This window comes from Rhinopithecus roxellana, chromosome 17, assembly GCF_007565055.1.
Source record: "Rhinopithecus roxellana isolate Shanxi Qingling chromosome 17, ASM756505v1, whole genome shotgun sequence".
Lineage (NCBI taxonomy): Eukaryota > Metazoa > Chordata > Mammalia > Primates > Cercopithecidae > Rhinopithecus > Rhinopithecus roxellana.
The window spans coordinates 80,077,962-80,105,161 of NC_044565.1; the positions used below are offsets into that span (position 1 = coordinate 80,077,962).

General features: G+C 38.8%; 1 protein-coding gene and 1 pseudogene across 3 annotated transcripts in view; both read left to right on the top strand.

Moving 5' to 3' along the window:
- Positions 1 to 27,200, top strand: part of LOC104680961 (regulator of microtubule dynamics protein 2) — an 84,261-nt gene that overhangs the window by 13,210 nt on the left and 43,851 nt on the right. Inside the window, exon 1 of one of the 3 annotated variants that reach the window (XM_030921097.1) lies at positions 12,485 to 12,608. The exons of 1 other annotated variant lie outside the window; for it this stretch is intronic. In XM_030921097.1, coding sequence (XP_030776957.1) covers positions 12,607 to 12,608 — 2 coding nt within the window. In that variant the 5' untranslated portion in view covers positions 12,485 to 12,606. Of the gene's footprint in view, positions 1 to 12,484; positions 12,667 to 27,200 lie in introns of those variants that run through there. One more of the 3 variants, XM_030921096.1, reaches the window with a different exon arrangement.
- Positions 13,639 to 15,656, top strand: LOC104680953 (annotated as a pseudogene).

The following is a 27,200-nucleotide window of genomic DNA, read 5'->3' on the forward strand; positions in this document are numbered from 1 at the left end:
ATATCCTTTCTTCTGGTTGATCAATTTGGCTTTTGATACTTGTGTATGCTTCATGAAGTTCTTGTGCTATGTTTTTCAGCTCCTTCAGGTCATGCATGGTCATTTATGTTCTTCTCTAAACTTGTTATTCTTGTTAGCAATTTCTCCAACCTTTTATCAAGGTTTCCTTGCATTGGGTTAGAACTTGCTCCTTTAGCTCAGAGGAGTTTGTTATTACCCACCATCTGAAGCCTACTTCTGTCAATTCGTCAAACTCATTCTCTGTCCAGTTTTTTTCTCTTGCTGGCAAGGAGTTGTGATCCTTAGGAGGAGAAGAGGCATTCTGTTTTTTGGAATTTTCAGCCTTTTGACACTGGTTTTTCCTCATCTTTGTGTATTTATTTACCTTTGTTCTTTGTTGTTGGTGACCTTCTGATGGAGTTTGTGCGTGGTCTTCCTTTTTGTTGATGTTGATGCTATTGCTTTCTGTTTGTTAGTTTTCCTTCTAACAGTTAGGCCCCTCTTCTGCAGGTCTGTTGGAGTTTGCTAGGAGTCCACTCCAGACCCTGTTTCCCTGGGTATCACCAGTGGAGGCTGCAGAACAGCAAAGATTGCTGCCTGCTCCTTCCTCTAGAAGCTTCATCCCAGAGGGGCACCTGCCAGATGCCAACTGGAGCTCTCTTGTGTGAGATGTCTGTTGACCCTGCTGGGAGGTGTCCCCCAGTCAGGAGGCACAGGGATCAGGGACCTACTTGAGGAGGCAGTCTGTCCCTTAGCAGAGTTTGAGCACTGTGCTGGGAGATCCACTGCTCTCTTTAGAGCTGGCAGGTAGGAATATTTAAGTCTGCTGAAGCTGTGCCCACAGCTGCCCCTTCATCCAGGTGCTCTGTCCCAGGGAAATGGGAGTTTTATGTGTAAGCCGCAGACTGAGGCTACTGCCTTTCTTTCAGAGATGCCCTGCCCAGAGAGGAGGAATCTAGAAAGGCAATCTGGCTACAGCTGCTTTGCAGTGCTGCAGTGGGCTCTACTCAGTCTGAACTTCCTGGTGGCTTTGTTTACACCATGTGGGGAAAACTGCCTACTCAAGCCTCAGTAATGGTGGACACCCCTTCCCCCACCATGCTGGAGCATCCCAGGTCAACTTCAGACTGCTGTGCTGTCAGCGAGAGTTTCCAGCCAGTGGATCTTAGCTTGCTGGACTCTGTGGGGGTGGGATCCGCTGAGCTAGGCCACTTGGCTCCCTGGCTTCAGCCCCCTTTCCAGGGGAGTGAATGGTTCTGTCTTGCTGGTGTTCCAGGTGCCACTGGGGAACCAAAAAAAAAAAAAAAAAAAAAATCCTGCAGCTAGCTTGTTATCTTCCCAAACAGTCACCCAGTTTTGTGCTTGAAACCCTGGGCCCTTGCAGCACAGGTACTGGAGGGAATCTCCTGGTTTGTGGGTTGTGAAGACCATGGGAAAAGTGTACTATCTGGGCCGGATATCTCTGTCCCTCACGGCAAGTCCCTCACAGCTCCCCTTAGCTAGGGGAGGGAGTTCTCCAGCCCCTTGCACTTCCTGGGTGAGGCAAAACCCCACCCAGCTTCACCTCACCCTCCATAGGCTGCACCCACTGTCTAACCTGTCCCAGTGAGATGCACCAGGTACCTCAGCTGGAAATGCAGAAATCGCCCACCTTCTGCATTGGTCTCGCTGGATGCTGCAGACCGGAGCTGTTTCTATTTGGCCATCTTGCCCGGGAATCCTCATGTTTTTGCTCTTATAAACAATTCTTTATTGAAACACCTTCCTTCATAGTTCCTTAGGCATATGTGGAAGAATTTCTTGAAAGTATACATTTGAAGTCTATATAATAGACTACATTATTATTATATATTACTAAATTATTCCGTAAAGTATACCAAGTTACCATCCTGTGAGCAGTATATGAGAATTCTTATCTTCCCATACAAATTTTTGTATTGTCAGACTTTTTAATTTTAGCCAACCTGATGAAGATGAAATCGTAACTAATTATTTTTCAATTTGTATTTCCCTGAACACCAGTAAGATTGAACTTTTCATCATTCATTTGCCATTTAGTCCTCTTCTATGAATTTCTTTTAAAAAAAGAAAAGTTGACATTAACAATTGAAGTCCCCATATTCATTCAGTGTGAGTGTCTACTCTGTGACAGGCACTGTCTGGACCCTGGAGATCTAGCAGGAACAAAGTAAAGTCTCACAAGTAAAACAGATTTTTTTAAAAGAAAATCTAGCAAGATGTTTAAGAGTGATGCTTTTGGTCTTTTAGGGTTCTATTAACTAGAACCCTAAAGGCCAAGAAAAAAGCAATTAAGTGCGAAGCACCTTTCCATCCTGCAGCCAGATGCTAGACCTTCCTGGGCAGGACTTGTTAAGAGATTGAAGCCACTGCCAGCATGAGCAGCCATCCACGTGCCACCCATGAAAGGAACTGCTAAAGGTTGAGTGCAGCATTTCTCCCTGGAAAGTTGTTCACGTTCTGGGCATCCCACTAGTATAGTGGGTATATACCAGCTTTCATAAGAAGCTTTTATAAAAAGCTGGATGCTATGGGAACGGATGCCATTGCTCAAGCACAATGTGTAGCATGGGAAGAGAGAAGAGAATGGAGTACAGAGCTTTCTGGAACCAGTACTGAAGGAGTGGATAGAGGTGGATAAGCCTGCAAAAGAAGACAGATGACTGGTCAAAGCAGTGAGTAGGGAACCAGAGGACAAAGTGTCACAGAAACCAAGAGAGGACAAGATTTCCAGAATAGTGGTAAAAAACCACAGGTTTTAGAACCATTCTGACCCAAGCAAGAATCCTGGTTCAGCCTTTAACTAGCCGTGTAACTTCACTTCTCCAAACCTCAATTTATTTATCTTAAAATGTGGTTAATAATGCATGTCTCATGTTGTTTTAGATGCTAATGAAAGTTGAGATAATAAAATCACTTTGCACTATATCTAAAATCTTTTTTAAAATGAATTGTTTTATAAATTAGAAGGAAATGATCAGATGTATTAAATGTACTAGAACAGGAGTTGGCAAACGTTTTCTGTAAGAATTTTAGGCTGTATATTTCATGAATCCTTCATTGTGCTCCATTCTATTATATATGCATTTTTCATGTTAAACTGCAGTTAAACTCTTCCCGTATCCTTCTAAATTAACTTTGCGAAGTTGGAGTATAGTCTTTTCCCCCTTAGGCTATGCATTAATTGAGGCTTTCTTTTCACTGTGACTTTATAATGTCTAATATACAATATTTCTACTCCCCATGTCTTTACTCTGCACAGTCACCTTGCCCTTCCCCCTACCAACTAAGAAAAAAAGACGGTCATATGGCCATGCCAACAGGTGAAGTGTATAAGGTGTCTGTGTATTTTATGTAGCTTCAGAGTCAGATTGAAATTGCTAGGCACAGGTTTAGTCTTGTCATTTTGTTTACACATAGGGGAAAACAATTCTGTTTATTAAACATTTTGTGTAACTGCACCACCCAAGTTCTGCCAAGCTGAAAACTTGGACCTTTTCTATGTAGTGACTTTTTAGTTTTAGTTTTCATAACCTGGAGATGAGGCTGTTGTTTTTGCATGATGTATGTAGTGTCTCATAACTGGAGTTTGCTTTAGTTTTATAGTATCTGTACTCCTTGGATTTTTCAAGAGTTATTTTGTAAACAGATGAGGTATTTCTCATTGAAAACACAATTTTAAAAAACAGCCAATCTTAAAAAAAAAAAAAAAGAATTTTAGGCTCTGAGGACCGCACAGCCTCCATCTCAAAACTCTGCCATTGTAGTGTGAAAGCAGCCATAGGCAGTATGGGTATGGCTGCATTCCAATAAAACTTTATTTACAAAAACAGAGGCCTGGTAGATTAGGCCCACAGGGTGTAGTTTGCCAGCCTCCGAACTAGAAAAATGCATTTAACAGTAGCCTTTCACTTCTAATGTGTTTGGTCAAGTAAAATAGGAACTGAACTGTGTTTGCCGGATTTGAGTCTTCAAGAAGCTTTGCAGGAGAAGTTGCTGGGTAGTGATAAGTACAGAAACCTGATCTAGGCCTGGACAAATGAAAGAGAGGTAAAGATGTGGACACCAGAAGGGTAGACGCTTATTTCAAGGAACTTGACTTTAGATGGAGGAGGATGTGTGATTAAGAAGGGGTATCAGGTTCAGAGAACATATATTTTATGTTTCACTTTTTGTTTTTGTTTTCACCTGAGAGATACTTGAGCATATTTACGGGCCACAGGGAAGAAGCCAATACAGACGGCAAGAGTAAAGATGCAGGAAAAGGGCCTTTTAAAAAATATCAAAAACAAAACAAAGGAAATAACCTATGAAACAAGGTGTCACCTGACCTTTTTAGCAGCAGTACACCTTAGGTATTGGGATAACATGTCGAAGAAAGAATAGTGTCACTTGCAGACTCTAGGGAAACTTTATTAAGCTCAAGATAGTATCTGGTAACATGGAAACTGACAATATAAAGTAGCATTGCTGCCCCTAGTAAAGGAGTAAGTACTAGCTTGGAAAAGGTTAAGCTCTTCTCTACATTTTGTTATCTTCCTAATCAATGTCCCTGTTGCCATTAAATCTATAAATATAATAGCCAGTAGATTCTTAAGAAAGACAGAAAGAACACATTTGCAGATTCATTCATTTCTAAAACAAATGTTTTCTGAGCAGCCACTATGAGCTACACTCCTGTAGATGAGTACAGTGGTAACAAAGCCCTTGCACTCTTAGAGCTTATATGCTATTGGCCATGGATTCCAATTTGGACACGTTTGTCTTCTGAAGCCTCATCTAGTAATCTTCCTGTGCCTTCTTCAAAACTTGAAGTGTCCAATAACCATCCACTGTACCAGCACATCTACAAATGAATCTGGGTACCCCAATACCTTGACACCAAGAGTAATACTTAGATTTCTACAAGTCTCTAATGCTTAGTACAATCGATACAATATATACAAAATCAAAATTATGGTAATTCTACATGTTATATAAGGGAAAAAAAAAAAGACCCCAGTTCTGTGACTACACAGATATTACAGAAGAAAATGGAAGTCAACTCCATCAATAATTTTTTCCAGATCCTGTCCTAAATGTTTTATATTCATTATTTCATTTAATATACACATTAACTCTGAAGTTTTAGACACAAGGCAGTGGAGTCTGGGAAAGATTAGGCAACTCACTGGTAAGGGATAGAGTCTGTACACTTTACCACTCTGCTGCACTGCCTCTCGCCTTATTCATCCCCACTTAAGAAAGTACATGGGCATTTAGTGCTATAAATTTCCCTCTACACACTGCTTTAAATGTGTCCCAGAGATTCTGGTATGTTGTATCTTTGTTCTCATTGGTTTCAAAGAACATCTTTATTTCCGCTTTCATTTCGTTATGTACCCAGTAGTCATTCAGGAGCAGGTTGTTCAGTTTCCATGTAGTTGAGCGGTTTTGATTGAGTTTCTTAGTCCTGAGTTCTAGTTAAGAGAAAGCAGGAAAGATCTAAAATTGACACTCTAACATCACAATTAAAAGAACTAGAGAGGCAAGAGCAAACACATTCAAAAGCTAGCAGAAGGCAAGAAATAACTAAGATCAGAGCCGAACTGAAGGAGATAGAGACACAAAAAACCCTCCAAAAAATCAATGAATCCAGGAGTTGGTTTTTTGAAAAGATCAACAAAATTGACAGACCGCTAGCAAGGCTAATAAAGAAAAAAAGAGAGAGGAATCAAATAGATGCAATAAAAAATGATAAAGGGGATATCACCACTGACCCCACAGAAATACAAACTACCATCAGAGAATACTATAAACGCCTCTACGCAAATCAACTAGAAAATCTAGAAGAAATGGATAATTTCCTGGACACTTACACTCTCCCAAGGCTAAACCAGGAAGAAGTTGAATCCCTGAATAGACCAATAGCAGGCTCTGAAATTGAGGCAACAATTAATAGCCTACCAACCAAAAAAAGTCCAGGACCAGATGGATTCACAGCTGAATTCTACCAGAGGTACAAGGAGGAGCTGGTACCATTCCTTCTGAAACTATTCCAATCAATAGAAAAAGAGGGAATTCCTCCCTAACTCATTTTATGAGGCCAACATCATCCTGATACCAAAGCCTGGCAGAGACACAACAAAAAAAGAGAATTTTAGACCAATATCCCTGATGAACATTGACTGCAAAAATTCTCAATAAAATACTGGCAAACCGGATTCAGCAGCACATCAAAAAGCTTATCCACCATGATCAAGTGGGCTTCATCCCTGGGATGCAAGGCTGGTTCAACATTCGCAAATCAATAAACGTAATCCAGCATATAAACAGAACCAAAGACAAGAACCACATGATTGTCTCAATAGATGCAGAAAAGGCTTTTGACAAAATTCAACAGCCCTTCATGCTAAAAACGCTCAATAAATTCGGTATTGATGGAACGTATCTCAAAATAATAAGAGCCATTTATGACAAACCCACAGCTAATATCATACTGAATGGGCAAAAACTGGAAAAATTCCCTTTGAAAACTGGCACAAGACAGGGATGCCCTCTCTCACCACTCCTATTCAACATAGTGTTGGAAGTTCTGGCTAGGGCAATCAGGCAAGAGAAAGAAATCAAGGGTATCCAGTTAGGAAAAGAAGAAGTCAAATTGTCCCTGTTTGCAGATGACATGATTGTATATTTAGAAAACCCCATCGTCTCAGCCCAAAATCTCCTTAAGCTGATAAGCAACTTCAGCAAAGTCTCAGGATACAAAATTAATGTGCAAAAATCACAAGCATTCTTATACACCAGTAACAGAGAAGCAGAGAGCCAAATCAGGAATGAACTTCCATTCACAATTGCTTCAAAGAGAATAAAATACCTAGGAATCCAGCTTACAAGGGATGTAAAGGACCTCTTCAAGGAGAACTACAAACCACTGCTCAGTGAAATCAAAGAGGACACAAACAAATGGAAGAACATACCATGCTCATGGATAGGAAGAATCAATATCGTGAAAATGGCCATACTCCCCAAGGTTATTTATAGATTCAATGCCATCCCCATCAAGCTACCAATGAGTTTCTTCACAGAATTGGAAAAAACTGCTTTAAAGTTCATATGGAACCAAAAAAGAGCCCGCATTGCCAAGACAATCCTAAGTCAAAAGGACAAAGCTGGAGGCGTCACGCTACCTGACTTCAAACTATACTACAAGGCTACAGTAACCAAAACAGCATGGTACTGGTACCAAAACAGAGATATAGACCAATGGAACAGAACAGAGTCCTCAGAAATAATACCGCACATCTACAGCCATCTGATCTTTGACAAACCTGAGAGAAACAAGGAATGGGGAAAGGATTCCCTATTTAATCAATGGTGCTGGGAAAATTGGCTAGCCATAAGTAGAAAGCTGAAACTGGATCCTTTCCTTACCCCTTATACGAAGATTAATTCAAGATGGATTAGAGACTTAAATGTTAGACCTAATACCATAAAAACCCTAGAAGAAAATCTAGGTAGTACCATTCAGGACATAGGCATGGGCAAGGACTTCATGTCTAAAACACCAAAAGCAACGGCAGCAAAAGCAAAAATTGACAAATGGGATCTAATTAAACTAAAGAGCTTTTGCACAGCAAAAGAAACTACCATCAGAGTGAACAGGCAACCTACAGAATGGGAGAAAATTTTTGCAACCTACTCATCTGACAAAGGGCTAATATCCAGAATCTACAAAGAACTCAAACAAATATACTGAGAAAAAAACAAACAACCCCATCAAAAAGTGGGGAAAGGATATGAACAGACATTTCTCAAAAGAAGATATTCATACAGCCAACAGACACATGAAAAAATGCTCATCGTCACTCGCCATCAGAGAAATGCAAATCAAAACCACAATGAGATACCATCTCACACCAGTTAGAATGGCAATCATTAAGAAGTCAGGAAACAACAGGTGTTGGAGAGGATGTGGAGAAATAGGAACACTTTTACACTGTTGGTGGGATTGTAAACTAGTTCAACCATTATGGAAAACAGTATGGCAATTCCTCAAGGATCTAGAACTAGATGTACCATATGACCCAGCCATCCCACTACTGGGTATATACCCAAAGGATTATAAATTATTCTACTACAAAGACACATGCACACGTATGTTTATTGCGGCACTATTCACAATAGCAAAGACTTGGAATCAACCCAAATGTCCATCTGTGACAGACTGGATTAAGAAAATGTGGCACATATACACCATGGAATACTATGCAGCCATAAAAAAGGATGAGTTTGCGTCCTTTGTAGGGACATGGATGCAGCTGGAAACCATCATTCTTAGCAAACTATCACAAGAACAGAAAACCAAACACCGCATGTTCTCACTCATAGGTGGGAACTGAACAATGAGATCACTTGGACTCGGGAAGGGGAACATCACGCACTGGGGCCTATCATGGGGAGGGGGGAGGGGGGAGGAGGGAGGGATTGCATTGGGGAGTTATACATGATATAAATGATGAATTGATGGGTGCTGACGAGTTGATGGGTGCAGCACACCAACATGGCATAAGTATACATATGTAACAAACCTGCACGTTATGCACATGTACCCTAGAACTTAAAGTATAATAAAAAAATAAAAATAAAAAATAAACATTAATTTAAAATGATAAAAAAAAAAAAAAAAAAAAAAAGAAAGTACATGGTGTCAGAATGCTCTAAAAACAGTATCCTAGGGGATAAAGGGAAGGGGGATAAGGTGAAGGCATATGTGAAATACCTGCTGAATTCAGACTTCACCTCTCAAGGTGAATACCCATGTATGAAACTCACCTCAATTCAATTTGAATACCTTTTTAAGCCTAACCTAACTAAGAGGGAACAGGTGGGTTCAACCTACTGTATTTCATTAATTCTAAGATGAACATTTTTAACATTTTAAGTCTCGTAAATGGAGATATTTCTTACCATCAATTAATAGCATTATAGAACTGAATCATAATTTTCTTCTTTCTTACAATTGATGGTGTTTCTGACTCTATGAAATAGAAAGTAGATACCTTGGCCGGGCGCGGTGGCTCACGCCTATAATCCCACACTTTGGGAGGCCGAGGCGGGCAGATCATGAGGTCAGGAGATCGAGACCATCCTGGTGAACACAGTGAAACGCTGTCTCTACTAAAAATACAAAAAAATTAGCCGGGCGTGGTGGCGGGCGCCTGTGGTCCCAGCTGCTTGGGAGGCCGAGGCAGGAGAATGGCGTGAGCCCGGGAGGCGGAGGTTGCAGTGAGCCAAGATCGCACCACTGCACTCCAGCCTGGGCGACAGAGTGAGATTCCATCTCAAAAAAAAAAAAGAAAGAAAGAAAAAAGAAAGTAGATACCTTTGTGGGTGTAGGAGTTGGAAGTTGAAAGAGTTCCTGGCTTATAACTTTAGTTTTTTCAGAGAGGGTGGACTGTAGGCCATCTGCTAGGGTGGAGGTGAATGGACACTGACACATTTGAGGAAGAAGAGTGAGATGCTTTATTTTTCTCTTCCCTATACTATCCCTCTCCTGTCCTCTATCAGTTTCCATGTCTTAGGACTTTGACCTCCTTAAGAATCTGCACTAATGTGTTTGCTGTGGTGTTCCCAGTGCTTAGCACAGTTTATCATTCAGCACATGATACATTATCATGAAGTATTTGCGTTAATGATGAACATGTGAAGGAAGAACGTTTGGAAGAGCAGGTGTGGAGAGTAGAAGAGGTAATTAACTAGAAACATTAATAAGGATTACCCAGGAGGTGGTTTCCCCATTTGAGATTCAAGACTACGTGCCAGTCTTCACTGTTGGATGATTCTGTTTTTCAATAGTCATTGCCATTTCATATGAGAGTAAGAACCCTGGTGGTTGAATTGATCCAGATTTGGGGATTTTTAGGGTGAGCTTGATAGAGAGGCAAAAGGCGGAGGATGTGGAGAGTATAGAGAAGAAAACAAATTATCTAATGTTGCTAGAATGCATATATACTTGTTGGCCTGGAATACGTACTTTTTGTTTTCATTGTTTCAAAACTACTTCCAGCTTGTTTTTGCATCATTTCAAACCCTTGATTGTGTCCTGTTCTATATTCTTGACTAGAATGCTTTTAGTGAATTTATTTTATTTTTTGAAATTATTTTTTTAATTTTGATTTTTGTAGATTTAGAGAGTAAAAATGCAGTTCTGTTACATGGCTGTTTTGCAAAGTATGAGCTTTTAGTGTAACTATCACCCAAATAGTGTACATTGTACCCGTTAGGTAATTTCTCATCCCTCACCTCCTCCCACCCTCCCACCTTTAGAAGTGTCTACTGTCTGTTATTCCATGCTCAATGTCCATGTGTACACATTATTTAGTTCCTTATGAATGAGAATATGTAGTATTCGACTCTCTGTTTCTGAGTTATTCAGTGAATTAATTTTAATAACCTTCTTTCTCTCAAAAGAAAATAATACATGGATGAGAAAATTCTGAAAGTAGAATTTCTATAAAATAGAAATAACCAATATTTGTGCTATATTCATAAAAAAGCCATACTTCTTCTGCCTCGCAAGTCACATACAGACAGCTGTGTCATCTTGGTAACCAACTGCAAACAGGGAACTTACGTGGATAGAGTGTAATGTTGTAGTGGAAGGAAATACAGCAGTTTACCTGGTGCTAATTTAAAAATGAATATTGCTGTTACTGTCCACAATCAGGCACATTTGATAAACTATTTATAAAAACAACTAAATTAATGTAATGAATTGAATAGTTTGTATTATTATTATTGAAGAATAATACTACACTCAGATCAACTACAGATGTGTGTTTTTCAATAGCTGAATTCAGAGTACTTCACAATATTTGTTTTGAATAATGTGGAAAAACTTAACATTTGTCAATTCAAGTTAACTCAATTTTTAGTTTGGGACTTGTTCTTTGTGTTAAGGTTTCAGTCCCAGTCAGGGCTCTCCCCTTGTGCCTCCAACTTCTCCCCATGTGTAATATAGATTCTCTGAAGAGACTTGTCATCTCGGTTCCAGGAGGGGGACATCAGTCCTGGTATTGTTCCCTGTCTTTTCTAGACTCCAGCTTAGATAGGCAGCTTCTATGAGGTACCTCCAAAGACGCTTCTGCCTTGACTCTGGGGGTCGTCAATGACCCATATGTTCTGGAACAGAGCTACTCAAACTGTGGTCTGTGAACCAGCAACATCAGCATCCCGTCTTGCCTGTGGGAGTGTGGGAAATGCACATTCTCAGGACACACCTCGGACCTAGCGAATCGGAATGTCTGGGAGCAGTGCTCAGGAATCTGCATTTTAACAAGCTCTGTGAATGACTCTTATACACCCTAACATTTGAGAAGCTTTGTTCTAGAAGACTTTTTAACATCCACCTGAGCAATCATGATGAACTTTTCATTTTAATGAGTGGTAATTATGGTTAGAGATAAACAAAAGGTTCATTGGGCATAGTGAGTATAATGATGAAATATTGACCTTGGTGAGAATAGAGTGGCTGTTGTAGAAAAGGAGGAGGTTTGGGTGGCCATAGGGCATGATAAAAGCAGAAGGTACCTGGGGTCATAGAATTGATAATGAAGAGAATTGGGAATGAATTGAAGGATGAACATGTTTTAGATGCTTGTCATTATAAGGGGTTACTATTTGCTTTTGGGCTAAGTCTAATTTTGGTTCTCTTAAAAATAAGCCAAAAGGAGGCAATTTGCAGACATTTAGAGGGTTAGGTAAGTTCTTCACCTAGAACAATATTAAACAGCTTCTAGATATTATCTGTACTGGTATGATATTTCTTTTCTGATGTCTGAGCAGATCTGGATCTTCTTCCTCATCCCCCAAGTGCACCACACCCAAACACCTTTTGTTTGTGTCTGGATAATCATAGATTTGCTTGAATAGGGTCGAGGGAGTGATCTGACCTCTTTATTACCTCCACTGAGCAGCAAAGATTAACAATGTTGAGATTTAGTTACAAAAAATTATTTCCTTTGGGGTAGCTCAGTGAGCAGATGCTTCTTTCAGAGTCCATTGGTGGGAGTGTTAAACAACAAGCTGGCCCAATTTTTCAAAGAAAATTTCTTAGAGAAACTATAAGCATTACATATTCTGTTCTTGCAATGTGCAGAAGAGATCCTTTTGGAAAATGACAATCAGACCTTAGTGTGGCTTAAGAACAAAAGACAGTAATCTCACAAGAGAGGGAAAATTTAATAGATTGCTACAGAGACAGACAGTCCTCCTTGGGCTTCTTGTGCTCCCAGACATCTTGCTACATGAGCCACGCATGTAAGGCCCTGGTCATTCTTTATGTGGGCCATTTTTCAGGGTTGTGTTGAGCAACCTTGAAGAATGAGTTACTGTTTCCCTTCAGGACCAAGAGCAGGTTTAGCAGGTTTGCTTACTACTTACTGTAAAAGTGGTAGATCATTTCAGCTCAACCTTCTTTCCTGTAACACAATCCACTGTGAATGCAAGTGTCCTTGGGCCCTCTGCATTGCCCCTGTGGCAATGTGGGACCCAGGAAAACCAATATAAATGTCCTGGTGATCATGCTGCTTTGCTGTGCTGTAAGTAATGTAAGTCTTCTGTCTCTAACCCAGGAATCTCATGTCTTCTGCCGGCATCCATGAAACAGTAAGAGATTAATTTATTAGTTTGTATGTAAACTAAAATCAAATTACAAGTCCGACCATTGTATGCTGAACATTAGAGAGAGCTTTGGGTCTCTTAAAAGGAATTTGTTCAAGGGTTTCCTGCATTAGGGTGTTAGGAAGGGAGCAAAGGCTAGAGGTGGTAGTAGTATTTAGGATTAGGAGATTGCACAGTAAAAGAAAGTATTTGAGGGGGTGTTTCATGTCATAGGTAGTTATACAAATACACATATACCTGTTATGGGGACAGTAACCCAAATTGGTTTGGATAAGAAAGGATAGTGTTTCTTTTCTAATAACTGTTAACCTTGCGTTTAGGTGAGTATCAGTTGTTCTGAGGAGTAATCGTGGCACAGCATATCCCCGTAATCTGTACAAATGGCCCAAGCAGTCAGATGGCATACTTTACTGCTAAGGTGGATGAGGCTTGTTTCATTTGTGGGGGCAAGGACATGTGCTACTTATTAAACTTTTTTTTCCCTGCTCAATGTATCTTTAGGCCAAAGTCTCTAACAGTTGCTTTTCCATATCACTGAAGGATGCAAAAATCTGGGGTAAAGAATGTTCGAGTGAAAGAAGAAGGAGTTAGTAGGACAGGGATGTGGAAGGCAGCTGGTGAGAGAGATGGTCCAAGGTAAAGGATTGTGCAGGTGTCATATATGTTATTGTCCTCATCCAGCTGTTTTCCCACCCCTGGATTTGTTGGATAACTGCTTGAACAGTGAAGGTAGAAACACATTCCACAGCCATGTGAATTCCAACTTCTGAGAAAGCTGAGCTACAGAACAGTTCTAATATAAACTGATGTAATGAGATTCTAGAGTCTGCTGTCATCACATTCTGTGTTGTTACCATGTTAACTCCATATGCAGCTTGAGCATTCAGTCTTCTGTTTATGGCTTAAAGATGATGGCCTAGAAGGGAGGGGAGAGACTTACTTTGGATTAAATTCAAAATGGGAAAATGCTTAAGGTAAGCCTTAGAAAAAAACTTCAACATATGCTAAAAGAACATTGAAAATATTCATAAACCAACCTTTAGTGCTTCCTTTAGTTTCCCATAATAACTGGATATCCTGGACTGTCCAGATATTTACTTAAATCATTATCCCCAGAGAGATTCTGCTTCATCCATGGTTAATATTTTAAAATACAATTAGTCAACAGAATATAAGTTTATTCTCCTTAACTCCTTTAAATACAGTAGTTTAGTAGTCTCAAACAGATATTGTGGTTTATTACTTTTTTTTTTTTTGAGAAGGAGTCTCGCTTCTCACCCAGGCTGGAGTGCAGTGGTGCGATCTTGGCTCACGGCAACCTCTGACTTCCGGGTTGACACCATTCTCCCGCCTCAGCCTCCCGAGTAGCTGGGACTACAGGCGCCCACCACCACGACCGGCTAATTTTTTTATATTTTTAGTAGAGACGGGGTTTCACTGTGTTAGCCAGGATGGTCTCGATCTCCTGACTTCGTGATCCACCCGCCTCAGCCTCCCAAAGTGCTAGGATTAGAGGCGTGAGCCACTGCGCCCGGCCTGGTTTATTATTTTTAAAACCAGTTCTGTCTTTTCCTTTAGGAATCTTTTTGTTCTGGTATCCTGGCATATGCTTCCCCTGATCTTTCTACCTGCTTCCCTGATTTTATGAACTTCTCTTCCCAAGGTTTAATAGAGTGAGTAGGTACTATGTAGGCAGAAATAAGCTTTTAGACTTGTGTATTCTTTTGAGTACATCTGTGTGACCATTAGCTTCAGCTCCCCTTTCTTATTCCCTGCTGTTTCCATATTTGTATGGAAACAGTACCAGCTGGAGACACCAAAAGGTGGGTATTATCCTTCAGGAGGCTTGGCAGGTCTCCACTCTGCTCCCTATTTTTTTTTTTTTTTTTTCTTCATTTGACCCTTTTCTCACTCTAGCTGCTGCAAAGAGGACCAGAGCTTCCAGCGATGTTCTCCAGAAGATCAAGTTACTACAGACGCCCAGCATCGTGGAACCTCTTCTATTTCACAACCAAATATATCTCTTGGTCATAAAACGTCTTATTCCCCTGTAACATGTAAAGTCAATTCAGCCAAAGCAAGTAGAAGGTTATTATCTCTATCAAGTCCATCTTTCTCTGAAAGAAGATGTTCTTTATTTGTTGGATTTCAAAAAAGAAACGCTTCCCCATACCGGCAACAAAGTAGAGCTAATTTTGATTCTGAAGAAGACACAAGCTTCACTGATTTAAAATCTTCCTCAGACCATTTTGGTAGCTTTATGTCCTGCAGAAGACGTTTCTCATCCCGTAAACTAAGTATAGTTTCCTATTACAAGAGTGCCAATTTTTTTGATCCTAAGCAAGTGGCCAGAATATGTTTAATCTAAAAGAAATCGAAATCTTTTCTAAAACCTCAAATAATACTGATGCTAAAAAACATATAACCATCTCTGCTCCTGAATATAACACTAACAATTTTAAGAATTTTGAAACAAACACTACTTCTCCAGCCTTTGGGAACACTATTGATACAGCCTCCTATCAACAAAGCACATCATCCTTCTTTTCTCTTGCAAGTGATATTTCCTCTCCCAATCAACAAAATGGAATTGCCACTGATATTCAACAAAGGGGCCAATTATGTAAAGATTTAAAAGATTTCCTTCATCCTGGTACTGAAAGTTACAGCACAGATCATTCTCCAATCACCATTCAACAGCATCCCTCTCAAAGTGGAACTTTCCCATTCCTCCATAAAGCTGGATTTTCTTCATCTTATAAAAATCTGGTTGCTTTATCCCATTTCAAAACGAAGTAACTTCAGGCCCATCTGAAGATGAAGACTTTGCTGTCTTGTTTCAAGATGAAGACAGATCTTCACCTATTGAAATTCCTAAAATAAGGTCACCTCAGACTTTACCCTGTCTTAGAAGGGCACTTCAAATAGTTTTCCCACCAGTCACTTTCATAGTCTGTAGAATTCATTTCTCATAACTCCCCTTTCCTCACCAAGCTTCACTGCATTTTCTGAAAAAGATTCCTACATTGCAGTATAAATTTAATTGCTATACTTTTGAAAGTTAGTTTGCTGATGTTATTGGAGTATGGAAGTCAAAGATGATTTTGTTTTAAGCTTTTTTTCAGATTTACTGCTTAAAGATGGGCTAATCTCAGATTTCTGAGTGACTGATGTAATACTTTTGTGGTCTGAAAATAACATCAAGCCTTGATGTGTGGACCTTCTAAAAGTAATACATTCTTTGAGAGTTTAGTATCCCCTTTTATCATACTCTAATTGTTAGAAATAGTCTTCTTACATAATCTCTAGAGTTATATTCATCAGTACACACATTTTCATATATATCAGCCTTGCTAGCTATATTTCTCATGCCCGATGTTCCACTGACAGATGATGTTTTTATTAACACAAGAATCAAATTAGAAGTTAAAAATGTTTAGTGGAATATATAGAATATTTCGAAACCAGATATTTTAACTAAGTAATTTTAATACACATTCATGTATGTGCAAATCTGGGCATTCAAGGAATTCTGAAATCAGGAAAAAGTATGTATATTAGTCTCCCAAAATTTTATTTTTAAAAATGAATGTTTTTCATTTTTTCCCTTTGTATTAAACAAAGACTATTATAAAGTATCAAAGTAACTAATGAATGAAAATGCATGTAAGCAATTGAAAATACTTAAGTTAGAATACAATTAGATTTTATAGAGGAAAGGAATTTGCATTATTTCTAATTATCCTAATAAAATGTTCCCCAAATTTGTATCATGGGACTAAGGTGTTATTTTTACTTTTGAGGTTTTCTCTTCTTCTTAGCATGTGTCTTAAAAAATGGTCTTCTGATTTTAATTTTTAAAAATTGTGATAAATACAAAAGTTACCATCTTAACCATTTTAAAATGTGTGTTTCAGTGACATTAAGTACATTCACATTGTTGTACAGCCATCACCACCATCCGTTTCCACAACTCTTTTCTTCTTGGAAAACTGAAACTAAACTCTCCACCCATTAGATAAGAACTCTCTACTCCGCTCTCTCCCTAGCCCTTGTCAACCATCACTCTACTTTATATATATGATTTTGGCTACTGCAAGTACCTCATATAAGGGGAATCATATGGTATTTTGTGACCAGCTTATTTCACTTAGCATAGTGTATAATGTCCTCAAAGTTCATTCGTGTTTTAGCATATGTCAGAATGTCCTTCCTTTTTAAGGCTGAATAATATTCCACTGTATGTATATATCACATTTTGCATATCCTTTATCCATCAGTGGACAATTTGGGGCACTTCCATGTTTAACTATTGTGAATAATGCACTATCTATGAACATGTGCATGCAACTATCTGTTCGAAACCTTGCTTTCAATTCTTTTGAGTATATATCCAGAAGTGGAATTATTGGATCATATGGTAATTATATTTTAATTTTTTGAGGAACCACCATATTGTTTTCGATAGTGGCTGCACCATTTTACATTTGCACCAAGAATGTAGAAGGATTCCAATTTCTCCACTACCTTACCAACACTTACTATTTTGTTTTGTTTTGTTATAGTAGCCATCCTAATGGGTATGAGGTGGCATCTCATTGTGGGTTTTTATTTGAATATCCCTAATGATTAGTAACATTGAACATCTTTTTGTGTGACTGCTGCCTATTTGTATCCCTTCTTTGGAGAAATGCCAATTCAAGTCTCTTGATCATTTTTTTTTTAATCAGGTTTTATTTTGTTGTTGATTTGTAGGAGTTCTTTATATATTTTGGATGTTGACACTTTAAAAAAGATATAATTTGCAAATATTTTCTCCCAATGTGTAGGTTGCCTTTTTGCTGAGTATGTCCTTTGATTCTTAGAAGTTTTAGATTTTGAGGTAGTCTGGTTTATCAATTTTTTCTTTTATTGCCTATGCTTTTAGTGCCATAATCAATAAATCATTGCCAAATCCACTGTTGCGTTATGTTTTAAGAGTTTTATAGCTTTAGGTTTTACATTTAGGTCTTTGATGCATTTTGAGTTAATTTTTGTGTGTGATATTAAGTAATGGTCTTACTTCATTCTTTTATATGTGAATATCCAGTTTTCTCAACACCGTTTGTTGAAGAGATTACCCTTTCTCCTTTGAATGATCTTGGAACCTTTGTCAAAAGTCATGTGATCATATATGTGTGGTTGACTTCTGGGCTTTCCATTTTCTTTCACTGGCCTATGCATCTGTCTTTACGCCACATTGTACCACACTGTTTGGTTACTGTAGCTTTGTAGTAAGTTTGAAAATCAGGAGGTGTGAGACCTCCAACTTTGTTTTTATTTTTCAAGATTATTTTGGCCATTTGGGGTGAATTCCAAATGAATTTCAGGATAGATGTTTCTATTTCTACAAAAAATACTGGGATTTTCAGAGGGATTGCATTGCATCTGTAGATTATTTTGGGTAGGATTGACATCTTAACATTATAAACTTTCAAATCCACAAACATGGGATGTCTTTCTATTTGTATCTTATTTAAATTCTTTCAACAGTGTTTTGTAGTTTTCAGTGTACAGGTTTTTCATCTCAGTTAAGTTTATTTCTAAGTATTTTACACTTTTGATGCAATTATAAGTGAAAGTATTTTTATAATTCTTTCCAGATAGCTCATTGTTAATGCATAGAAAAACACCTGATTTTTGTGTGTTGATTTTCTATCCTGCAACTTTGCTGAATTTTGTTAATTCTTATTTTGTATATGTGTGTGAAATATTTAGGGTTTTTTTTCTACCAATAAGATTGTGTTGTCTGTGATCAGAGGATAACTTTGTTTCTCCCTAATTTGGATGCCTTTTATTTCATCATCTTGCCTAGTTGCACTGGCTAGGACTTTTAGTACTATGTTGACTAGAAGTGATAAAGAGCACCCTTGTCTTGTTCCTAATCTTAATAAGAAAGCTTTCAGCTTTTCACCATTGACTATGATGTCAGCTGTGGACTTTTCACATATGGCCTTTAATATATTGAAGCAGTTAATTTTTATTCCTAGTTTGTTGAGTGCTTTTATCATAAAAAGGTGATAAATTTTGTCAAATGCTTTTTCTGCATCAATGGAGATGATCATGGGTTGTTTTTCCCTTCATTTCGTTTATGTTGTATTGATGTGGTTTGACTGTGTCCCCACCCAAATCTCAACTTGAATTGTATGTCCAGAATTCCCACATGTTGTGGAAGGGACCCAGGGGGAGGTAATTAAATCATGGGGGGCAATCTTTCCTGTGCAATTCTCATGATAATAAGTCTCACGAGATCTGACGGAGGTATTTGTCCTAATGGTACCCCTCCCCTTGCTCCCTACCCCCTGACAGCCCCCAGTGTGTGATGTTCCCCTCCCTGTGTCCATGTGTTCTCATTGTTCAACTCTCACTTATGAGTGAAAACATGCAGTGTTTGGTTTTCTGTTCCTGTGTTAGTTTGCTGAGAATGATGGTTTCCAGCTTCACCATGTCTCTGCAAATACCTAACATAGATGATGGGTTGATGGGTGCAGCAAACCACCATGGCACATATCTACCTATACATATATCTGTATAGTAGAATGCTTTATAATCCTTTGGGTATATACACATTAATGGGATTGCTGGGTCAAATGATATTTCTGGTTATAGATCCTTGAGGAATTGCCACAGTCTTCCACAATGGTTAAACTAATTTACACTCCCACCAACAGTGTAAAAGTGTTCCTATTTCTCCACATCCTCTCCAGCATCTGTTGTTTCCTGACATTTTAATTATTGCCATTCTAACTGGCGTGAGATGGTATCTCATTATGGTTTTGATTTGCATTTCTCTAACGACCAGTGATGATGAGGTTTTTTTCATATGTTTGTTGGCCACATAAATGTCTTCTTTTAAGAAGTGTCTGTTCATATTCTTCACCCACTTTTTGATAGGGTTGTTTGGTTTTTTTCTTGTAAATTTATTTAAGTTCCTTGTAGATTCTTGATATTAGCCCTTTGTCAGATGGATAGATTGCAGAAATTTTCTCCCACTCTGTAGGTTGTCTCCCACTCTGTAGGTTCTCACTCTGTAGGTTTCTCCCACTCTGTTCACTCTGATGGTAGTTTCTTTTACTGTGCAGAAGTTCTTTAGTTTAATTAGATCCAGTTTGTCTATTTTGGCTTTTGTTGCAATTGCTTTTGGTGTTTTAGTCATGAAGTCTTTGCCCATGCCTATGTCCTGAATGGTATTGCCTAGGTTTTCTTCTAGGGTTTTTATGGCTTTAGGTCTTACATTTAAGTCTTTGATCCTTCTTGAGTTGATTTTTGTATAAGATGTAAGGAAGGGGTCCAGTTTCAGTTTTCTGCATATGGATGGCTAGCCAGTTTTCCCAACACCATTTATTAAACAGGGAATCCTTTCCCCATTGCTTGTTTTTGTCAGGTTTGTCAAAGATCAGATGGTTGTAGGTGTGTGGTGTTATTTCTGAGGCCTCTGTTCTATTCCATTGGTCTATATATCTGTTTTGGTACCAGTACCATGCTGTTTTGGTTACTGTAGCCTTGTAGTATAGTTTGAAGTCAGGTAGTGTGATGCCTCCAGCTTTGTTCTTTTTGTTTAGGATTGTCTTGACTATATGGGCTCTTTTTTGGTTCCATATGAAATTTAAAGTAGTTTTTTCTAATTCTGTGAAGAAAGTCAATGGTAGCTTGATGGGAATAGCATTGAATCTATAAATTATTTTGGGAAGTATGGCCATTTTCACAATATTGATTCTTCCTATCCATGAGCATGGAATGTTTTTCCATTTGTTTGTGTACTCTCTTATTTCCTTGAGAAGTGGTTTGTAGCCCTTCTTGAAGAAGTCCTTCACATCCCCTCTAAGTTGTATTCCTAGGCATTTTATTCTATTTGTAGCAAATGTGAATGGGAGTTCACTCATGATTTGGCTCTCTATTATTGGTTTATAGGAATGCGTGTGATTTTTGGTTTATAGGATGCGTGTGATTTTTTATCCTGAGACTTTGCTGAAGTTGCTTATCAGTTTAAGGAGTTTTGGGGCTGAGATGATAGGGTTTTCTATATATACAGTTATGATACCTGCAAACAGACAATTTGACTTCCTCTCTTCATATCTGAATACACTTTATTTTTTTATCTTGCCTGATTGCCCTGGCCGGAACTTCCAATACTGTGTTGAATGGGAGTGGTAAGAGTCTTGTGCTGGGTTTCAAAGGGAATGCTTCCAGCTTCTGCCTATTCAGTATATTATTTTCAGATATGTTCCATCAATTCCTAGTTTATTGAATGTTTTTAGCATGAAGTCGTGTTGAATTTTGTCAAAGGCCTTTTCTGCATTTATTGAGATAATCAATATGTTGCATATGTTGAACCAGCCTCGCATCCTTGGGATGAAGCTGACTTGATTGTGGTGGATAGCTATTTGATGTGTTGCTGGATTCGGTTTGCCAGTATTTTATTGAGGATTTTTGCATTGATCTTCATCAGGAATATTGGGCTGAAATTTTCTTTTTTTGTTGTGTCTCTGCCAGGTTTTGGTATCAGGATGATGCTGGCCTCATAAAATGAGTTAGGGAGGAGTCCCTCTTTTTCTGTTTTTTGGAATAGTTTCAGAAGGAATGGTACCAGCTCCACTTTGTACCTCTGGTAGAATTCGGCTGTGAATCCATCTGGACCCGGGCTTTTTATGGTTGGTAGTCTATTAATTACTGCCTCAATTTCAGAACTTGTTATTGTTCTATTCAGGGATTTGACTTCTTCCTGGTTTAGTCTTGGGAGGGTGTGTGTGTCCAGGAATTTATCCATTTCTTGTGGATTTTCTAGTTTATTTGCATAGAGGTGTTTATAGTATTCTCTGATGGTAGTTTGTATTTCTGTGGGATCAGTGGTAATATCCCTTTTATCATATTTTATTGTGTCTATTTAATTCTTCTCTCTTTTCTTCTTTATTAGTCTTGCTAGCAGTCTATCTAATTTGTTGATCTTCTCAAAAAACCAACTCCTGGATTCACTGATGTTTTTTGAAGGATTTTTCATGTCTGTATCTCCTTCAGTTCTGCTCTGATCTTAGATATTTCTCATCTTGTGCTCGGTTTTGAATTTATTTGCTGTTGCTGCTCTAGTTCTTTTAATTGTGATGTTAAGGTGTCAATTTTAGATATTTCTCACTTTCTCTTGTGGGCCTTTAGTGCTATAAATTTCCCTCTAATCACTGCTTTAGCTGTGTCCCAGAGATTCTGGTATGTTTTATCTTTGTTCTTATTGATTTCAAAGAACTTATTTATTTCTGCCTTGATTTTGTTGTTTACCCAGTAGTCATTCAGGAGCACGTTTTTCCATTTCCTTGTAGTTGTGCAGTTTTGAGTGAATTTCTTAATCTTGAGTTCTAATTTGATTGCACTGTGGTCTGAGAGACTGTTTGTTATGATTTGTGTTCTTTTACATTTGCTGATTAGTGTTTTACTTCCAATTATGTGGTCAGTATTTGAATAAATGCTATGTGGTGCTGAGAAGAATGTATATTCTGTTGATTTGGGGTGGATATTTCTGTAGATGTCTATTAGGTCCTCTTGATCCAGAGCTGAATTAAAGTCCTGAATATCCTTGTTAATTTTCTATCTCATTGATCTGTCTAATATTGACAGTGGGGTTTTAAAGTCTCCCACTGTTAATATGTGGGAGTGTAAGTCTCTTTGTAATTCTCTAAGAACTTGCTTTATGAATCTGGGTGTTCCTGTACTGGGTGCATATATATTTAGAATAGTTAGCTCTTCTTGTTGCAGTAATCCCCTTACCGTTATGTAATGACCTTGATTTTTTGATTTTGTTGGTTTAAAGTCTGTTTTTCAGAGACTAGGATTGCAACCCCTGCTTCTTTCTATCTTTCTTTTTTTCTTTCCATTTGCTTGATAAATATTCTTCCATCCCATTATTTTGAGCCTATGCGTATCTTTGCACATGATATGGGTCTCCTGAATACTGCACACCAATGGGTCTTGACTGTTTATCCAATTTGCCAGTCTGTGTCTTTTAATTAGGGAATTTAGTCCATTTATATTTAAGGTTAACATGTGTCTTTTAATTGGGGAATTTAGTCCATTTACATTTAAGGTTAATATGTGTCTTTTAATTGGGGCACTTAGCCCATTTACATTTAAGGTTAATATTGTTATGTGTGAATTTGATCCTGTCATCATGATTCCAGCTGGTTATTTTGCACATTAGTTGATGCAGTTTCTTCATTGTGTCGTTGGTCTGTGTATTTTGGTATGTTTTTGCAGTGGCTGGTACTGGTTTTTCCTTTCCATATTTAGTGCTTCCTTCAGGAACTCTTGTAAGGCAGGCCTGGTGGTTACCAAATCCCTCACCATTTGCTTGTCTGTGAAGGATTTTATTTCTCCTTCACTTATGAAGCTTAGTTTGGCTCAATATGAAATTCTGGGTTGAAAATTCTTTTTTTAAGAAAGTTGAATATTAGCCGCCACTCTCTTCTGGCTTGTAGAGTTTCTGCAGAGAGATATCCTGTTAGTCTGATGGGCTTCCCTTTGTTGGTAACCTGACCTTTCTCTCTGGCTGCCCTTAACATTTTTTGTTTGTTTCAAGCTTGGTGAATCAAATGATTATGTTTCTTGGGGTTGCTCTTCTCGAGGAGTATCTTTGTGGTGTTCTCTGTATTTTCCAAATTTTAGTGTTGGCCTGTCTTGCTATGTTGGGGGAGTTCTGGATAATACCCTGAAGAGTGTTTTCCAACTTGGTTCCATTCTCCCAATCACTTTCAGGTACACCAATCAAACACAGGTTTGGTCTTTTCACATAGTCCCATGTTTCTTGGAAGATTTGTTTGTTCCTTTGCATTCTTTTTTCTCTAATCTTGTCTTTACGCTTTATTTCATTAAGTTAATTTGCAATATCTGATGTCCTTTCTTCTGCTTGATTGATTTGGTTATTATACTTGTGTATGCTTCATGAAGTTTTTATGCTGTGTTTTTCAACTCCATCAGGTCATTTATGTTCTTCCCTAAACTGGTTATTCTAGTTAGCAATTCCTCTAATCTTTTATCAAGGTTCTTAGCTTCCTTGTATTGGGTTAGGACATGCTCCTTTAGCTTGGAGAAGTTTGTTATTACCCACCTTCTGAAGCCTACTTTTGTCAGTTCGTCAAAGTCATTCTCCATCCAGCTTTGTTCCCTTGCTGGCAAGGAGTTGTGATCCTTTGGAGGAGAAGAGGCATTCCGGATTTTGGAATTTTCAGCATTTTTGCACTGGTTCTTCCTCATCTTCATAGATTTATCTACCTTTGATCTTTGATGGTGAGGGCCTTAGGATGGGTTTTGCATGGGTGTCTTTTTTGCTGATTTTGATGGTTTTGCTTTCTGTTTGTTAGTTTTCCTTCTAACAGTCAGCTCCCTCTTCTGCAGATCTGCTGGAGTTTGCTGGAGGTCCACTCCAGACACTGTTTGCTGGGGTATCACCAGCAGAGGCTGCCAAACAGCAAAGATTGCTGCCTGCTCCTTCCTCTGGAAGCTTTGTCCCAGAGAGGCACCTGCCAGATGCTGACGAGCTCTCCTGTATGAGGTGTCTGTCAACCTCTGCTATGAGATGTCTCCTCGTTAGGAGGCACCAGGGTCAGGAACTTACTTGAGGAGGCAATCTCTCCCTTAGCAGAGCTCGAGTGCTGTAGTGGGAGATCTGCTGCTCTCTTCAGAGCCAGCCAGCAGGAACGTTTAAGTCTGCTGAAGCTGTGCCCACAGCCGCCACTTCCCCCAGGTGCTCTGTCCCAGGGTGATAGGAGTTTTATCTATAAGCCCCTGACTGGGGCTGCTACCTTTCTTTCAGAGATTTCCCACCCAGAGAGGAGGAATCTAGAGAGGCAGTCTGACTACAGTGGCTTTGCTGCACTGCCCTGGGCTCCACCCAGTCCGAACTTCTTGGTGGCTTTGTTTACACTGTCTGGGGAAAACCGGGGCTCAAGCCTCAGTAGTGGCAGATGCCCCTCCCCTACCAAGCTCAAATGTCCCAGGTAGACTTCAGACTGCTGTGCTGGCAGTGGGTATTTCCAGCCAGTGGATCTTAGCTTGCTGGGCTGCATGGGGGTGGGATCCCCCAAGCAAGAACACCTGACTCCCTGGCTTTGGCCCCCTTCCCAGGGGAGTGAACAGTTCTGTCTTTCTGGGGTTCACACCCCAGGTACAACTGGGGTACAAAAAAAAAAAAACTTCTGCAGCTACCTCAGTGTCTGCTCAAATGGCTGCCCGGTTTTGTGCTTGAAACCCAGGGCCCTGGTGGTGTAAGCACCCAAGGGAATCTCCTGGTCTGCGGGTTGCAAAAAGCATAGGAAAAGCGTAGCATCCAGACTGGATAGCACCGTTGCTCATGGCACAGACCCTCATGGCTTCCCTTGGCTCGGGGAGGGAGTTCCCCAATGCCCCACCCTCTTCAGCTCACTGTCTGTGGGCTGCACCCACTGTCTAACCAGTCCCAATGAGATGAACTGGTTACCTCAAGTGGAAATGCAGAAATCACCTGCCTTCTGTGTTGGTCTCGCTGGGAGCTGCAGACTGGAGGTGTTCCTATTCAACCATCTTGCTTGGAACCATGGAAGCATCTTTTTTCAAATCTAGGGCTCCATGAAACATTTTGAAAACCATTGATCTGTGGTTAATAGTTGGCAGTTAAGCCTGAGCTTCTCCAGATGCTTCTGTTACTATACCCTTGGATTTATTAATTTGGCTTCATACACGTGAGTTTCTTTGGTTGAGTCCATTATACAAAAATCTTCCTTCTTTTAATGTAAGCATTTCCAGGTATAAATTTTCCTCCTATCACCTCTTTTGCTACATCCCATAAGTTTTTGGTATGTTATGTTTTCATTTTCATTTGACCCAAGATGTTTTCTTATTTGCCTTGTGATTGCATCTTTGGTCCATTAGTTGTTTAAAAGTATGTTTTTTAATTCTCACATATTTATGGATTTTCCAATTTTTCTTCTGCCGATTTCTAGTTTCATTTTTATTGTGATCCAGAAAATATGCTTTGTATAATTTCTATATTTGTAAATTAACTAAGACTTATTTCATGGCCTAATATATTATCTACTTGGAGAATATTCCACATGCATTTGAGAAGAATGTGTATTCTGTTGTTATTGGGTGGCATTGTCTATATATGTTGTTAGGTCCTGCAGGTTTATAGGTCTATAGTGATGTTTAAGTCCTCTGTTTCCTTACTGATCATCTGCCTGGTTGTTTTATCCATTATTAAAATTGGGTCATTGAATTCATTTACTATTACTTTATTATTAAAGTAACGGTATTACTATGGTATTATTATTTTACTTTTACTATTATTGTGTTGCTATCGATTTCTTCAATTCTGTCAGTGTTTGCTTCACATATTTAGGAAGTATGATGTTGAGTGCATTTAGTGTTACTGTTGTATCTTCTTGGTGAATTGGCTCTTTTATTATGTCATGCCTTTCTTTGTCTCTTGTACAATTTTTGACTTAAAGTCTATTTTGTCTAATAGTATAGCCACTCCCACTCTCTTTTGTTTACTATTTTCATGAAACATCTTTTTCTGTCCTTTCGCATTCAACATATGTGTTTTTACATCAAAAATTAGTCTCTTTTAGACAGCATATAGTTAAATCCCAATTTTTTAAGTCCATTCTACCAATATATCTTTTGATTGAGGAATTTAATTCCATTTATATTTAAAGTCATTACAGATAGGAAAGGACTTATTGTTTCATTTTGTTATTGGTTTTGTATATACCATAGATTTTTTTGGTCCCTCGTTTTCTCCCTTGTTGCCTCTCTTTGTGTTTAGTTGTTTTTTTTTTTTTTTTTTTACATATATTCTATAAATATTTTTTGTGGTTGCCATGGGGATTATTCATAGCATCCTAAAGTTATAACAACATATTTTGAATTCATACCAACTTAACTTTAATTGCATACAAAAATTCTACTCCTTTCCAACTCCACCACTTGTATATTTTGTTGATATTACAAATTACATCTTTATGTTGTATAATCATTAATATAGATTCATAATTACTTTATGCTTTTCTGTTTAGATCATGTAAAAGAATAAAAAGCCTGGGTGCGGTGGCTCAAGCCTGTAATCCCAGCACTTTGGGAGGCCGAGGTGGGCGGATCACGAGGTCAGGAGATCGAGACCATCCTAGCTAACGTGGTGAAACCCCGTCTCTACTAAAAAAATATACAAAAACTAGCCAGGCGAGGTGGCGGGCGCCTGTAGTCCCAGCTACTCGGGAGGCTGAGGCAGGAGAATGGCGTGAACCCTGGAGGCCGAGCTTGCAATGAGCTGAGTTCCGGCCACTGCACTCCAGCCTGGGTGACAGAGCGAGACTCCATCTCAAAAAAAAAAAAAAAGAATAAAAAGTGGAGTTATGAACCAAACTTACAATAATTCTGATTTTTGTATTTGCCCATGTCTTTACCAGAGAATATTATATTTGTGTATGGTTCAAGTTACTGTCTAAGGTCCTTTTTGT